We start from the raw sequence: 16,018 nt of genomic DNA on the forward strand, positions 1-16,018 counted from the left end.
TCATCACTGAAACCTGTCAACTCCAGAGAGATAAATGCACCATACAACTGGCTTCTTTTCTGTGTGTGTGTGTGTGTGTGTGTGTGTGTGTGTGTGTTTACATCACAAGTGATTAAATGAAATGTGTTATTCTTCCCAACCTCACAAGTCCAGCTCCAGTTCGGTTTTGCTACAGATAGAGACAGGAGGGGAAGTACACTTCTCTCTACTTTAAAACATGTTCTGTGGCAAAAGGCACAGGAGACTAGGGGCTGGGACCAAAATGGGTAGGAGTGCTCAGTACCAACTCATACAAGTGATCACTAAATTGGCAGAATTTACGTCAGGGAGATGAAAAGCATGAGTAATGTTCTTGTCAAAAAAGGACATTCTGGACTATCCCATACAAACAAGCAATAGAGGGACGCTGGAGTCCTGCCCACACAGCCTCATGAGTAAACATTTGTGAGGTCAGGCTCAGCAGGGAGACACAGGCGGTTCCTTTCTTTGTGAGTTGGAATCAATACATAGAGCCCACTGCTCATCCCAAGAGAGAATGGAAGAGTCCAGAAAACCGACACGAAGCAGATAATATCACATCAGTCAGCTCTGCCCCACCTCGGTGACTGTGAGCCAAGATGCAAGTGGGAGTTAAGTGTGGTGTGGAAGGACAGACTGCCACCTTCGGTCTGACTGTACTGGGTCGGGCCTGCACACACTGGGAAAACATTTTACCGTGAAGGGACTGGACAGTACAAAGGAGCTTTTTCTAGTTAGACATAGTAATTATCTTTTTCATTGTTAAACTGGCTTCGTTTGCTTTAGGTAAGATTCTTTTGTATGTCAATAGACCTCACTCTATCACAGGAGAGTTCAAAGTCTTGAAAATTCCTTGCATCCCTTTTCCCCACTATAATTTTTTTGTCCTCTTCATATTTTCCTGTTTCTGCATTATTTCTCCCTTTTCAAAATTCTGGTAATATTTGCCTGTTTAAATGAATAAAATTCAGACAACTTGAATCTTGTGTAGTTCGGTTGGCTGTAGTGTCAGAACTTCTCTTCATAGAAAATTAACTGGGTGTTCAAGAACCTGCTTGATTCATAGTCAGCTTCAAACACTAGCCTGGTCTAATAAATCAGCCTCCAAATTAGGTTTATCAACGTGGAAAAAGTAGCGTTTTTATTTAACCTTTCAGAAACATCAGTCAGTGGGTTCCTAGGGCACTATGCCCACCTTATCCATATTTGTATTATCCATAGGGCCTAGCTGAGATCATCTTCTGTAACAGGAATTCAGGAGTATTGAATAAGTAGAAAAATACAGTGTTAAGGTAAAAAAAAGAAAATGGGACATAGTTAAAATATGAATTTGGATAAAAACAGAAATCCAACACAAGTTTCGTGAAGGTGGGTTCTCATGACACCCTTCTCTCCCACGCCAGGGGTGGTTATGGAAGAGTCTGGTGCTCCTACCACAGACCTGACGCTCTGGCTGCCTGAGCTGGGATTAGGGCCTGGGGTGGGAAGGGCAGGGCTTAGCAGGCCAGGCAAAGCAGAGGTAAAGGTGTTATCTGAAATCGTAAACAACGCCCTGGCTGTAAAGCTTCTGGAAGGTGATGACACTGCCAGGTGGCAACAATGGTGGCTGAGAAAGCAGGGGCTGGTTTACGGCCCCATGTGTCCCCTCTTCAAGACCTCTTCCCATAGAGTTCAACAACACGGATACAAAGACTTGCCAGGTCTGGTGATAGAATGTCATGTAAAATATACTCTATGCATATTTAAATTTCTTCCCACATACACCTTTTATGTGTGGACACTTCTTCTCTTTGCCAGTATATTGTCATCTATTCATTCAAGCTGTCTTGGAGACTTTTCCAATTTTGGCACCAAAGGAACCTGTATGCTATTAATAGTAGAAGGTATTATACTTGTTTGCACATAGAGTTATGTGCTATTAATCCTAAGGTCAAGTCTTGAAGATGAAGTCTTGTATTTAAAAAAGAAACAAAGCTGTAACTAAGACTGCTACTCTTCATTCTGTTATCAGTATCTTTGTCTGGAGTAGAGCACTATGCATTTCTACTGGGTTTTCATCTCTTCAATTTCTCTTCCATGAAGGCACGTGATGGCACATACTAGGCGTCTGGTTGAATCTTGAGATCCCTTGAAAACAGAATGTAAAGACCCAGGTTTGTAGGCAGGCAGTTCATTTGGAAGCGTTCGTCAATGGTGCATATACGGCATAGTGGGTGGGTGCTTTTGCTTAATTTAGCTCATTTAATTTTCACAACAATCCTAAAGGGAAATAACAATAACAGGTAAACTTTCAAAGGCACAATTCCAAGTTGTTCACAGGTATTTACTCAACAATAACCATCATCAATACTTTAAGTCCAATGTTTTATCAATGAAGAAGCTGAGGCACAGAAAAGTTAGGAAAGTGCCCAACATTTTGCAGCCAGTGAACAGCAGAGTCACAGTCAAATCCCGATAATCTGGTACCAGAGACCTTGCTCTTAGCCATGAAGCTCCACTGCCTCTTGAATAGTGGGATAGTATGTTTATTTGGTTTTTTCGATTTGCTTAGGGATTTTTTTAATAGACTTTATTTTTTAGAGCAGTTTTAATTCATAGCAACATTGAGCAGAAGGTAGAGATTCCCCATCTCCATCTTGCCCCCACACATGCACAGCCTTTCCCATTATCAACATCCCCCACCAGAGTGGTACATATGTTATAACTGATGAACTTACATTGACAGATCATTATTACCTAAGACCATAGTTTACATTAACGTTGACTTTTGGTGTGTACATTCTATGGTTTGTACAAATGTAGAAGGACATGTATGTACGTGTCCTTACAGTATCATACAGATTGGTTTTATTGCTGTAAAAATCTTCATGCTCTACCTATTCATCCCTCCCTCCTCCTTAACCCCCCGGCAACCACTGATCTTTGTACTGTCCCCATAATTTTGCCTTTTCCAGAATGTCATATAGTGGGAATCATACAGAATGTAGTCTTTTCAGACTGGCCTCTTTCACTTTGTAATGCATATTTAAATTTCTTCCATGTCTTTTCATGGCTTGATAGCTTGTTCTCTCTCTTTAATAACAGAGTAATATTCCATCGTCTGGATGTGCCACAGCTTATGTACCCATTCACCTATCAAAGGACATCTTGGTTGCTTCCAAGTTTTAGCAATTATAAATAAAGCTGCTATAAACACCCATGTGCAGGTTTCTGTGTGGACATTGGTTTTCAACTCCTTTTGGTAAATACCGAGGAGAGTGATTGCTGGATCATACAGTAAGAGTATGTTCAGTTTTGTAGAAAAGTATCAAACCATCTTTCGAACCGTCTGTACCATTTTGCATTCTCAGAGCAACGAATCAGAGTTCCTGGTACTCCATATCCTCATCAGCATTTGGTGTTGTCAGTGTTCTGGATTCTGGCCACTGTAGTGTGTGGGGGTTTCTCACTGCTGTTTTAATTGCATTTCTTTTTCATGACATATGACATGGCATTTTTCATATGCTTATTTGCCATCTGTATATCTTCTTCAGTGGGGTACCCATTAAAGTTTTTGCCCAATTTTTAATCAGATTGTTTTCTTTTTGTTGAGTTTTAAGAGTTCTTTATATGTTTTTGTTAACAGTCCTTTATCGGATATGTTTTTTGCAAATATTTTCTGCCAGTCTGTGACTTGCCTGCTCTGGTAAGTGTGATTCTCTGTATCTGCCTGTCTGCCTCTCCAATTTTAGGGGCAGCAGTTTGTGACCTCCTTTCCTTACAGAACTAAAAGGAGTTGTTGACTTTTCAGTTTGTTCAGCTTTTTATTGTTATGACCATGTGGCAATTTCCAAGCTGATTGTAAGCCATAACAGAAACCAGAGTCAATATGTTTATTTTCCAGATGAGAAAACGGAGACTCACATATATTTGCATTAACTGTCTGGCCACAACTTTTCTATCAACCACTCCTAGAGCCGCTGAAGTCTATACGGCCACATTTTGTGTCTCGTGATCCTTTTCCTCCCTGGCCCTCTTCGTCTGGCCATAGATGATTAGACCAAGGATGGATAAAAGGAAAACAACCACAGGCTGGAAGGCAACCCCTGACTTAGGGACTGGTATTAAAAACAAAATGACTTGGTCCAACCTGATCATTCCTTTTAGAAAAACTGAAATGGGAACAACGACGATTTTAATCAATGAGAAGTCAGAGAGGTAATTAGAGAAGACCTGGGGAATGGACCAGAGCCACATTAATCCCAAAATGGTAGGTTCACAAACCAGAGGGCCTCTTGAGGTGGCCCAAATCCAACACAGCTCCAGTGCCAGGCTCAACAAGACCAAGCACCATGTGGGTTTTGCCTCTGGCTTTCTCCTGAGATTCACTTCCCTGCAAATCTCCATTATACACTCTTGATTTCAGCTAGCCTGGAGGGATCTCTACTCCATATTACCAAGGCCTAAAGCGAAACTACGCTGTATTTACTGGTGGAGCGAGACATTAAATCCACATTTATCTGACTCAAAAGTCCGTGGACTGCCACAACCTTCCATTCAGCCCAAGAAGCAGTATGTCTGTTCTGATATCTTGTGATTATATTCCCAGGTGAATCTGAAAATGCAAAGAGGCCAAAGCAGGTAGGATGTGAGGCTTAGTTTAACAAATTCTAAGTGGACACATTATAATATCTACAACACAGACACCTTAAAATGGGAGATATGTTAAAGGTGAACAGAATCATTTAGAAGTCAGGGGTCTTTTCTTTGCCTGGGTCTCAGACTGGAGGAGCCTTACCCTGAGAGTACTTGCAAGGAATTTCAAGTCTTGGAGAAGGTAAGTATGGCAAAAGGTCAAAATAATAAGACATGGTAAACTTTCAAGGGAGCTCTGCTTCCTTATTGTAATAAAAATAAAACCTGGCTTTGTTCCTGAACCTCCTAGAGTCCCTAAAAATAACCTATCAATTTTTTTTCTGCTTAGAACAATGTATATTCATTGTACTCTTGAATTGTTTTCTTTCTTGTTTTATTTTTTCTAGTTTTCTATCATTTTATATTTTTATTTCCCCTTTCCTTTTTCCATAACCACTTTTCATAATCATTTTTTTCATAATCATTTTTATTTTAATTTTCTTTGGATTTTTTGTTTTAAATAATCACACCTAATTTATCATTTGTATTTAATTTATTAAAGGACAGGAAGGAAATATAATTGAAAAGAGAACAGCTATCAACATAGTCTTGTAGCATCTGTCATGAAAAGAAATGGTCTGCAGGAATGACACTTTTTCCTCATGTCCTATGCCAGACAACCCCTTCACGAACAGTTACATCATGTAAATTTACTCACTGAGCAGACCACCCTTCCACCAGGGGGACAGGGGTCAGCAGAGAAGCGTCATTCAGGAAGCTTCATCAATATATTTCTATTTCGTTTTACGAAACATCCACGGGGTATTGATTCTTCTAATATTACTCCTTAGAAGAAGGCACAATATAATAAGATACAAGATTTACACCAGGTTTCTGGAGTTCAGTATTTAATTTTCCTGCCTCTGACCTAATACTGATCTGATTAGCTCCTTCCAGAACAGGTATGGAAGAATGACTTGAACCACTGTGGTCGTCATTAAGTGCAAACTTTCTTATGAAATTAAACACACACTGACGATATGAGCCAGCAATCCACTCCCAATCCTACCTTACAGAAATGAAAACTGTGTTCACACAAAGCCTAAACCTGAGTGTTTATAACAGCTTTGTTTGTAAGGGCTAAAACCTAGAAGTAACTCAAATGTCCTTCAACTAGTGAACAGATGCACAAACCCTGATACATTCAGACAATGGATTCAGCAATGGAGATAAAAAATTACTGAGGCAACATGGAGACAGCTTACATATGCATTATGTTAAGTAAAAGAAGACAGACTTTGGGGCGCCTGGGTGGCACAGTCGTTAAGCGTCTGCCTTCGGCTCAGGGCGTGATCCTGGCGTTCTGGGATCGAGCCCCACATCAGGCTCCTCCACTGGGAGCCTGCTTCTTCCTCTCCCACTCCCCCTGCTTGTGTTCCCTCTCTCACTGGCTGTCTCTATCTCTGTCAACTAAATAAAATCTTAAAAAAAAAAAGAAAGAAAGAAGACATTTAAAAAGCTATGAACTCTGTGATTCCTTTTGTATGACTCCCAGAAAAAGCAAAACTATAGAGACAGAGAATAGGTCAGTGGTTTCTAGGGCCTGAATGTGGAAGGAGAGGTTGCCTACAAAGGGGCTTGAGAAAACTTTTTGGAGTGATGGAAATATCTACATCTTGATTGTGATGGTAATTACCCTACTGCATGCATTAGTCAAAACTCACAGAACTGAACACTTAAAGTGATGAGTCATTCTGTACGTAAATTATACCTTAGTAGGAAAAAAATTTTTTTCCAAAGTCCTGGGTTTGGAATCAGACTGTTCTAAACCTTGGCTCCTCCACATTTCAGCTATGTGAACATAAGGTTACATAACCTTTCTGTGTCTCATTTTCTTAACTTGTAAAACAGAGCTAATAACTGCAGAGGGTTGTTGAGACAATTAAATAAAATGATGTATATAATTGTTTTTCACAATGCCAGGCCATACAAGTGCTCAATAAACAGCAGCTGTTATTTTTATCCTCCCATTAAAGAGATAAGAGGTTGTTAGGGCATAGGTTTCTAGATAGAATTGTGTGGGTTTCTCTTTTAAACAGAAAGTTGAAGTTTTATTAAAGAGCTTGTTAGAAACACTAAGCCCCATAAAGAGAGGGCATCTCCTTTACGTTTTAAGAATAATCTTACTGCCCACATTCTTTTCAATTATTTCTCTAAAATATTGAGGATGGGTTCCAAAAGTCATTTATTCATCTCTCTTGAAAGAATAAAGGCCCTATTAAGTAAATTTAAGTTTTTGGAAAACATGAATACATAGATAAATAACCCTTTAGAACCTAGACTACAGTATCATAGTTCTTGAGATATAATTGATTCATTCAATCATTCATTCAACCAAAGAGCACCCTATATGCACCAAATACCAACTGTCTTGAGTATTGGAAATTCAGCAGCTGCCCAAGCAGGAAGAAGTTAGAGTCCACAAGGACTTTCGGTTCTACATTGAATGAAATTTAGAATCAGCTTCCTATGCATCCTATCTTCAGACATTTGAATTAGATTCCTCTAGTCCCCAGTCATTTGGAAAAAATCATGAAGACATCTCCCTCAATCACCCATACCCTTCCATTGGGTCCCACAATGTCTATTTCTCTACATTTCTTCCCTGTTGGGGCTTAGATTCCCTCAGACTATGCCTTATATCTCCCTTTTTTGTTAACCTTTTTATTTTGAAATAATTATCAACTCACAGACAATTATAAAAAACAATACAGAGAGTCCTGTGTGCCATTCACTCAGCTGCTTCCAGTGGTAAACAATCTTATGTAACTATAGTACGATATCAAAACCAGGAATTAACACTGTACAATCCAGTTAACTGGACTGCCAGCCATATTCAGATTTAAACCCACACTCCTCGCCCATTGATTGAAATTTTCCTCAGCTCCCTGACCTTCCAGTACCTTTCTAGATCGGAGAGAGTTTCTCCTCCCTTGGAAACCTGAAGTTGAGTCCCCTAAGACTCACCTGGAACTTTTCAACCCCCATGATCAGAGATACTCCACTCAAATGCCATTGTCACAAATTCACAATCTCAAAGTCAGTTCTGCTGTGCGTCTGCCAAAATGTCATGCCAGATTTCGTTTGAAACCACAAGGACAGTTATTTCCACCTTGTGTGAAATCCTGTCCCCGCATGTCACTGCCTGAAATGCAAGCTTTTTCTCCTGTTTTCCCATGCTCTCACCTTCAGATATCTCAGGGCTACATCCTTTTCACCAGCCCACTCTCCCACCCCTTTTCTTTCTTCAACATTTTTCAACTATACTCTATGAAATTCATGTTTCATGGTAATTAAATTCTCTTACAAGCACACACACAACCTAAACACCCTTCACAGAATGACAACTTCGTCTTCTTACCTTAAGTAAGGATAGACTTCACGAAGTTACAATCTCTCTCCCTAGAAAATCTTAAGTGAAAGATATTAATTTTTCCTTGCTCTGCATCAGCAGACCCTGACCAAACAGTAATGCCATCAGCCAGCCATGTGGCCACAAGATGGTATCGGGATTCTCACAGATGTTCAATGCTTCTTCCAAACTCTTGTTCTTCCATCTCTGCATACAAACCTCCGTGCCATCTGACTATTCTGCCTTCTATGCTCCTGATTGCTGGCCTCTACCAGCCCGATATTTAACTTACATCTTGGTACCCTACTTATAGCTTACTTCTCTATTCCATGTTCTTCTATCATACTGAGTAACACTGACATCCATCAATGTCCACAGGGATGACTTTTCCACCACTCTACATTCTACATCCTACATCTATGGCCACATCATGGACATGTTGTAACACCAGACCATCCTAATGAGACACCTTAAACTCCAATGCCCACTCTGATCTCTCTCCTATCTTTTGAAGTATTTTACATCCACTGATGCCTTTAAATCTGCTTCTGGTGTTGTCTCTTTCGGGTCCCCCAATTACCCCAATTCTTCCTGATATCTCCATTTTCTCTCAACTTCTCAGTTTCTTCTTCAACTCACTTACTTCCCTACCTAGTCTTGGCACCACAGCAGATGACTTGAATTCTTCATCAGCAATCCAACTACCAGCCACCTACCCTTCTTAGACTGCATGTTCCTGCTAAAGTTCCAATACCACATCACACCCAAAATCTGTGCTCCATTTTTCCACAGCTAGAATGTTTAGCATTGCTAAAGAAAATGCCTGAACAATCAGATTGTTGCTACTGCAGCTGAACTCTCAATGGTCTTCAGCTGAACTCCCAATGCCATTCAGCAAACCTCTTGCTTGTTCACAGTAATCTGAGTCCCTCCTTTCCCATCCCCTGCAACTATGCCGAACCTTCACCATTCTGCACAGTGTCCCTACCCCACTGCACCTATACCACTTCCACTTTCAGTTGTCATGTACAAATTTAAGTGATCACCCTGATAGCAACGAGATGTGGGGAGGTAGCCAGCCTCCAAGATGATCTGGATGACCCTGGCTTTCCGCTAGGACTCTGTTAAGTTAACATTTGTTAAGTAAAGCACGGGGTGGGATGGTGAGCCAAGATTCCACAACAGACCACAAAAGAAATTGAAATAAAGAAGTTTATTAGTCTCAGATGCTGGAAAAAGTATACTGTATGCCTTAAAGGACCACATGGGGAGGTGAAGGCAGAGTGCAGACAGAAAGAAAAGCAGGACCTGGGGTAGATGCCTTTATTAGGATCCATGGGTGGAGTGCTTGAGGTTTCCAGGCTAGGACCAGATTGTTTAATTTAAACCAAAAGAGTGGAGTTTTGTTAAGTCCCACGAGGGTCTTATCTAGGTGGTACATAAGATATACAAGCACTAAGAGGCAGGGGAGACTGCTGATCCTGAGGGCTATTGGGGAAGTCATATCAGGAACTTAGATTTGCTTGTGACTTTGAGGCTGCTGGCTAGGTCACGTGCTTGTGAGTGGAGCTGGTGTCAGGCCTCTTGGCCACAAAATGGACACCAAGGCAGCAATACCTTGGGGTAGGTTAACAAAACTCTCTACACCTTCTGACTGTCATGGCCTGTGTGGTCAACAGATTTTGCATAATCATCAGAATACTGTACACATGAAGATGTATGACTTTTGACGCCAGATCATAAAAGGCATTACAGCCTCTGCCTGTATTACTTGCTCTGGTGGAAGGTGAACTGCTAGGCCAGAAGGTGATTCAAGCCACTTTCTGGGAAGGACTACCAGAGAGAAACTTGAGGCCTCCCACCAGCAACCCATACCAGTAAACCATGCATGACAGCCACCTCGCAAGTGGATCCTCCAGCCCCAGTCAAGCTTTCAGAAAACTGCAACCCCAGATAACACCCTGACGACGACTTCATAAGAGAACCCCTGACAGAACTGCACAGCTAAGCTTCCCCCCGAATTCCTGACCCACAGGAGCTGTGAGAGGTAAGTGTTTACTGTTGTTTTAAGTCATAAACTTTGGGATAATGTGATATGCAGCCACAGATAACCAATACAGATGGATGCACAGGAACAGGACCAGAGGCAAAGAGACTGCGTAGGAGGCCATAAAATAGTCCAGGCAAATGCTAATGAGGGCCTTAATTTGGGCTGTGGGGTGCAGATGGATAGAAGAGTAGGATCTGAGAAATATTCAGGAATATAAATGTGCATGAAATTGAGTGGATGTGGGTGTTCCAGAAGCATGTAATTATTCTTGGCTTTCTAGCTTTGGTGGCCAGATGCCAAAAATTAAAATAGAAAATGCAGGAGGAAGAGTATGATTGGAGAGAAGAACAATTAACTCAGAACCGTGGCAGAATTTGAGGTCTATTGAGGTCCTACGTGGTTCTTCCTCCAAAGACCTCCATGGTGCCTACGCCAATGGTCTCTTTCAGGCCTTAGCTTCCTGAAGTGTTCTGTTGCATTTGACACCAACTACTCCTTATTTCTGCAAATTTTCTATTATATTGGCTCAAACTCTTCTGGTTTTCCAATTTTCATACATTTTCTCTTCAGTCTCCCTCATTGCTTCCTTTGCTTATCCAAACATTGGTGTTCCACAGGATTCCACCTCAATCCCACCACTCAATTTTCCTTAACTGCAGATGCTCTGCAGTGGGTCTAAGATTTATCTAAGCTTTATCTCCTGGGAGTCAACAGAATGAGTTTTTTTTTAAAAAAGACAACCTGATATGTTGTCCCTTTTTATGGATATCTATTTAAATTTGTATTTGACATCGTTGTAATCTTCCCTATACCAGTTCTAATTTTCTGTTATTGTTTGTGATATTATGATTTACAATAAGAACTATATATTTGGTTTTCATTCCTATTCCTGACTCACAGCTCCCCAAACCCTTCGAATTTCCTAAGTAATTAGAGCAACAGGGGCACCTTTTGTTACATTTAGTTTTTGTCCTCTATTCCTCAAATAGCTCCAGAGCAATGAAAGTGAAACAGGTGCTTTTTGTTATTCATAACAAGTTCCTTTCAACCACACCTGCATTTATGTGAATGAGGTGACTTTAGAAAAGCCCCTAAGGATTGGGGTTTGTTGTCAGGGGAACCAACCCTATGACTGGGGTGGAACTTTCAGCCCCACCTCCCAACCTTCAGGAAGGGGAGAGGAGCTGGAGATTAACTTGATCACAACAATCCAATAAGTCATGCCTATGTGATGAAACCTTCATAAAAATCCCTGAACTACAGGTTCAGACAGTGTCCAGGCTGGGACAGTAACGTGCCTGGAAAGGGCATGGAAGCTCCACTCCCTTTCCCCATACGTTACCCTGTGAATCTCTTCCATCCGGCTGCTCCTAAGTTAGAATATTTTATAATAAACTGCTAATCTAGTAAGTAAAATGTTTTCCTGAGTTCTGTGAGCCCCTACAGCAAATTAATGGAATCCCAGGAGTGGGTTGTCGAACCTCCAACTGAGAGCCGATGGGTCAGAAATGCAAGGAACAACCTGGATTTGTAATTGGCATCTGAAGTGGGTAGAAGGGATGGCAGTCCTGTGGGACAGAGCCCTTACCCTGTGGGATCTGACCCTATCTTCATGTAGACAGTGTCAGAATTGAGTTATAAGACGCTCAGGGTTTCTGTCCGGAAAATTTAAGAATTACTGGGTGTGGGGAAAACCCCCGTACATATTGCTGAGTGTAGAGAAGGAAAACAGGCGAGTCTTTCTTAAACATTGTTGTAATGTCATATGTGAACTTTTGCAAACGTTCCTTGTTGCCCTTCTGGATATATGATAAAATTGAACTGCCATGCTTCTGTATCCTTTAACCTAAAAGATGGTCATTTTTCTTGCTTTGGCCAATAAAGTGTGAAGAGAAGTGGCACATATAAATTTTGCATGAAAGCATTAATAGCAATTGCATCATTTACCAAGTTCTTTTCCCTTTATCTTGATTCTTAGTCCCTGAACGACCATAGGCTGCAGAGCTCCCTTCAGACATACATTAAGAATGAATATGGGGAAGAAATGAATTTGTTATGTTAAGTCATTGAATCTTTTTTGCTGTTATGACACCAATACTTAGCCCATCCTAACTGATACAGCTGGAAAAAAAGAATCCAGGTAATGTAAGAGTACGCTCCTCAAGTTCTGAAGCCTGTTGTGCAAACTGAGTAGTATCTGAAAGTTGATCTCGAATACCTAAGTTAACTAAGCACTGCTGATGAATATATTCTCCAAGTCTCACATACCTAAATCCCAGGTGGAAGCTGAAGACTGTCTTTTCCAGCTGGGACACTCAACAAAAGGGGGATCAATAGTTGGTTTAAAATTATTTCTTTCAGCTTCAATTTTAAAACGTATGCCAGATATACAGGACACTTGAAACCACTTTTGAACAGCCTTTGAGCTATCAAGAGGACATAAAATCTTCAAGATATCATCTAAATGTGCAAGATTGCTTAAAGGACATAGTGAAGCATTTGCTCCTTAGTGGTGGTAGGGCCAAGGTATAGGAAAAGTTATAAGAAAATAATTTTAATGGAATTCTTCTATTATCTCTATTATTTATTAAACATTACCCTTTTATAGTAAGTTGCTGTTGTCAATTTCTTACTAATCTGGGTAACTTTGGGCAATACTGACCCTGAAAAATATTGACTAGTAATTTACATTAAAATAGATTTTTGCAAGAGTTTCCATATAATATTACATGCATATGAATTTTTAAAAATAAAAGCTGCTATCAGGTGGCATGGTGAGGCCATCCTTTCAATACTTCACCTTCCGACCTACTGCCGTCTAAGGGAATTATGTATGTGGGCAAAAATGATAAATAATGGAACACTCAAGTGAATAAAACTTTCCCCAATAACCGACAGAATCTTCCGTATGCCCATATTATTCTTCAAATAATTACATTAGCTACATTTTTCTAGAAATATTGAAGGACATTCTTCAGCACCCTGAGGAACATATAATATGTGTCTTAGTCATCTCAGGCGATGGTACAAAATACCATAGACTGGGGGGCTTAAACAACAGACATTCATTTCTCACAGTTCTGCAGGCTGGGAAGCCCAAGGTTAAGGTGCTGTCAAGGATTGGGTTCTGGCAGGAGCTGTCAGGCTAGGAGACAGCTGCTTTCCAGCTTTGTGTTCACATAACCTTCTGTGCACGTGCACAGAGAGAGAGATCTCCACCTTCCTCCTCTTATAAGGCTAGCAACCCCAATACAAAGGGCCCATCCTCATGACCTCCTCTTAACCCAATTACCTCCCAAAGCCCCTGCCTCCATACCATCACATCGGTCTTCAATAGATGCATTTTGGGGGGGCCACAGACATTCAGTTCATAACAATATACTATAACACTTTTTTGAAAACTCATAGTGTAACATATGCATTAAGAAATTTAATTTGTAGATACTGAGGTAAAAAATATTTAATCCTGAGATAAAAACCTTTTTGCTTAAACTGTTAACTGTTCAAGATAAAAAATAATGACCAGCTTTACATTACACCCATAAATGTACTGGATAACGAAAAGGGACCTGGATAAGAACGTTTCCAGACACCAAGAGACTACATCCAACGAGCTAAGTATGAAGATACGATCTGACCACATACACATCTTGATCCCTGAAGTTTTTTTTCCATTACAAAACTAGACAGATGCTGCATTAAAAAATTATATGTAATATCAAAGCTGCTATAAGGTGGCATGGTGAGACAATTGGTTTTCCAAATAATGCATAAGCTTACTTATTATAAATAAATCTTTGGGGTCCTGGCAATTTACTTGGCATTTGGTATTTGGCACAATATACAAGATCCTTACTCTAGATAATAAGCAAATCATTTGTTCAACAGTTCAACAGTGAACAAGTTTCCAATCTGGTGATGACCCCAGGCAAGTGAATCCAGGAGGTGCCCGACCTTGTCTAGGGGTTTTAGGGAAGTCATCTGGGAGGAAGTGCTGTTCCTCTGAATAGGTATTAGTCACGTGAAGAACTGAGGACGGAAGAGGCGGGTTCAAGAAGAGAGTTGGAGGATTGCAAACAAAAGGGAGAAGATAAGGAAAGGCACACACTAAAGGGAGAGCACGTGTGTACATAGGCCAGGAGCACAGCCAGAGGGGCGAGAAGGCTGAGCAATGAAACTAGTAGTATCCAAGTCAAATTCCACATTCATGTATGGCTTTTGAACAGCACATTTTGGGTATTGTCTGAGTCATCCAATAAACTTTTTCTTTTTCTTCTTTTTTTTTAAATCTCAAGATGTCAAGAATGAGAATAGCTGCATTGTACTTCTGTGAAAATAAGATTTGATATTTAAAATATACCTGGTGTTTCTTAATAATATTCTGATTTGTGTCTTGATATTTTGGTGTGCTGTCCATTGGCATTTCGGTTTTGTTTTTATTTAGTTTAATCCACTTCTATTAACTTATTGGAGCATTTGATCAATTAACCATCACCTATGACGACTTCTTATGTCTTACATTCAAGTGAAATGTTTGAATATTATGAATCGTAAACACAAAGCAAAAAAAGAAAAATTCATTTATCCAGCAAATATTTACTGAATGCCTACTATCTGTCAGATTCTGTGCTAGCACCAGAGAAACATCAGTGGACAAAAAAGATTGAAATTATGGACTTTACTTTCTTAAAAAAAAAAAAAAAAAAGACAAAAAAACAAAATATCCAAAAAAATTCCTGAGCAGCTCAGTCAGTCAAGCATGTCTGCCTTCCATTGGGTCCTGGGATCGAGCCCCACCTTGGGCTTTCTGCTCAGTGGGAAGCCTGCTTGTGCTCTCTCTCTGTCAAATAAATAAATAAATAAATAAATAAATAAATAAATAAATAAATAAATATTTTTTTAAAAACTGAAGAAAATGTATATGTTAACTAAGTGATCAGGTGAAAATCACCAGCGATGTCACGTGGCTAGCAGGCATGCCCTGCTGTGATGTAATGAGAAAGCAAAGTTCGCCTCTGTGCTATTCTTCCCCAAATCCATTAACCCCAGTTTCATTATGAGAAAAACAGCCACACCCACAATGAAGGGTGTTCTACAAAATATCTAATAGTCCTTAAAACTGTCAATGTCATGAAAAATAAGGAAAGACTGAGAAATTGTCTCAGCCCAGAGGAGACTAAGGACACATGACAACTGAATGCGATGTGGAATCCTGGATGACACTCTGGAATGGAAAAAGGACATGAATAGAAGAAGTGGGGAAATTCAAATAAAGTCTGGACTGTAGTTAATAGTATTGTACCAATGTTGATTTATTAGCTTAGACAAACATACCACAGTAATGGGCAGTGATAACACTTAGTGGAAACTGAAACTGAGTGAGGAGTATACGAGAATTTTCTGTACTATCTTTACAACTTTCCTGTAAAACTAAAAATCACCCCCAAAGAAAAAAATATCATGAAAGAATTCATATGTAACACCTACATTAAAAACTATGCTAACTAGAAATAAACATAACTGTGCATGACTGTTAAGAGAAAATATAAAGCTTTTATTAAACAGTATTAAAGGAAACCTAAATAAACAGAGAGAAATGCCACTTCATGCACAGGAAATTTGAATGCAATAAAAATGTTGATTCTCCCTAAGTTAATAAATACGTTCAATGTAATTTCAACCCAAACGCTAGCAAAATTTTTCATGGACCTCAAGAAACTTGTTCTAAAATGTGTATGACAGCAAAGGGACAAGAAAAGCTAATTCCAATGTCAAAGAAGAACAGAGTTACCATAAATCTGTTGTAATTAAAACAACATGGTATTTTCACAAATACTGACAAATAAAACCAGTGGAACATGAAAAAAGCCCAGAAACAAATATGTGTATCTGTATCTATATCTATAGAGAGATAGATGGTTAAC

General features: G+C 39.8%; 1 protein-coding gene across 5 annotated transcripts in view; it reads right to left on the reverse strand.

Annotated features, from left to right (window-relative positions):
* Positions 1–450: 450 nt before the first annotated feature.
* LOC123803349 (uncharacterized) overlaps positions 451–16,018 on the reverse strand; it is a 70,098-nt gene continuing 54,530 nt past the window's right edge. For 4 of the 5 annotated variants that reach the window (XR_015726127.1, XR_015726126.1, XR_015726124.1 and 1 more), the window contains one exon: positions 14,702–14,934. Coding sequence is in view for 1 of the 5 variants with exons in the window: in XM_087865503.1 (XP_087721629.1) it covers positions 2,256–2,277 (22 nt within the window). In the remaining 4 variants the exon portion in view is untranslated. Of the gene's footprint in view, positions 2,278–14,701; positions 14,935–16,018 lie in introns of those variants that run through there. The other variant, XM_087865503.1, reaches the window with a different exon arrangement.

Source organism: Ursus americanus, chromosome 11 (genome assembly GCF_024610735.1).
Source record: "Ursus americanus isolate L20-20 chromosome 11, mUrsAme1.1.p, whole genome shotgun sequence".
NCBI classification, from domain to species: Eukaryota; Metazoa; Chordata; class Mammalia; order Carnivora; family Ursidae; genus Ursus; species Ursus americanus.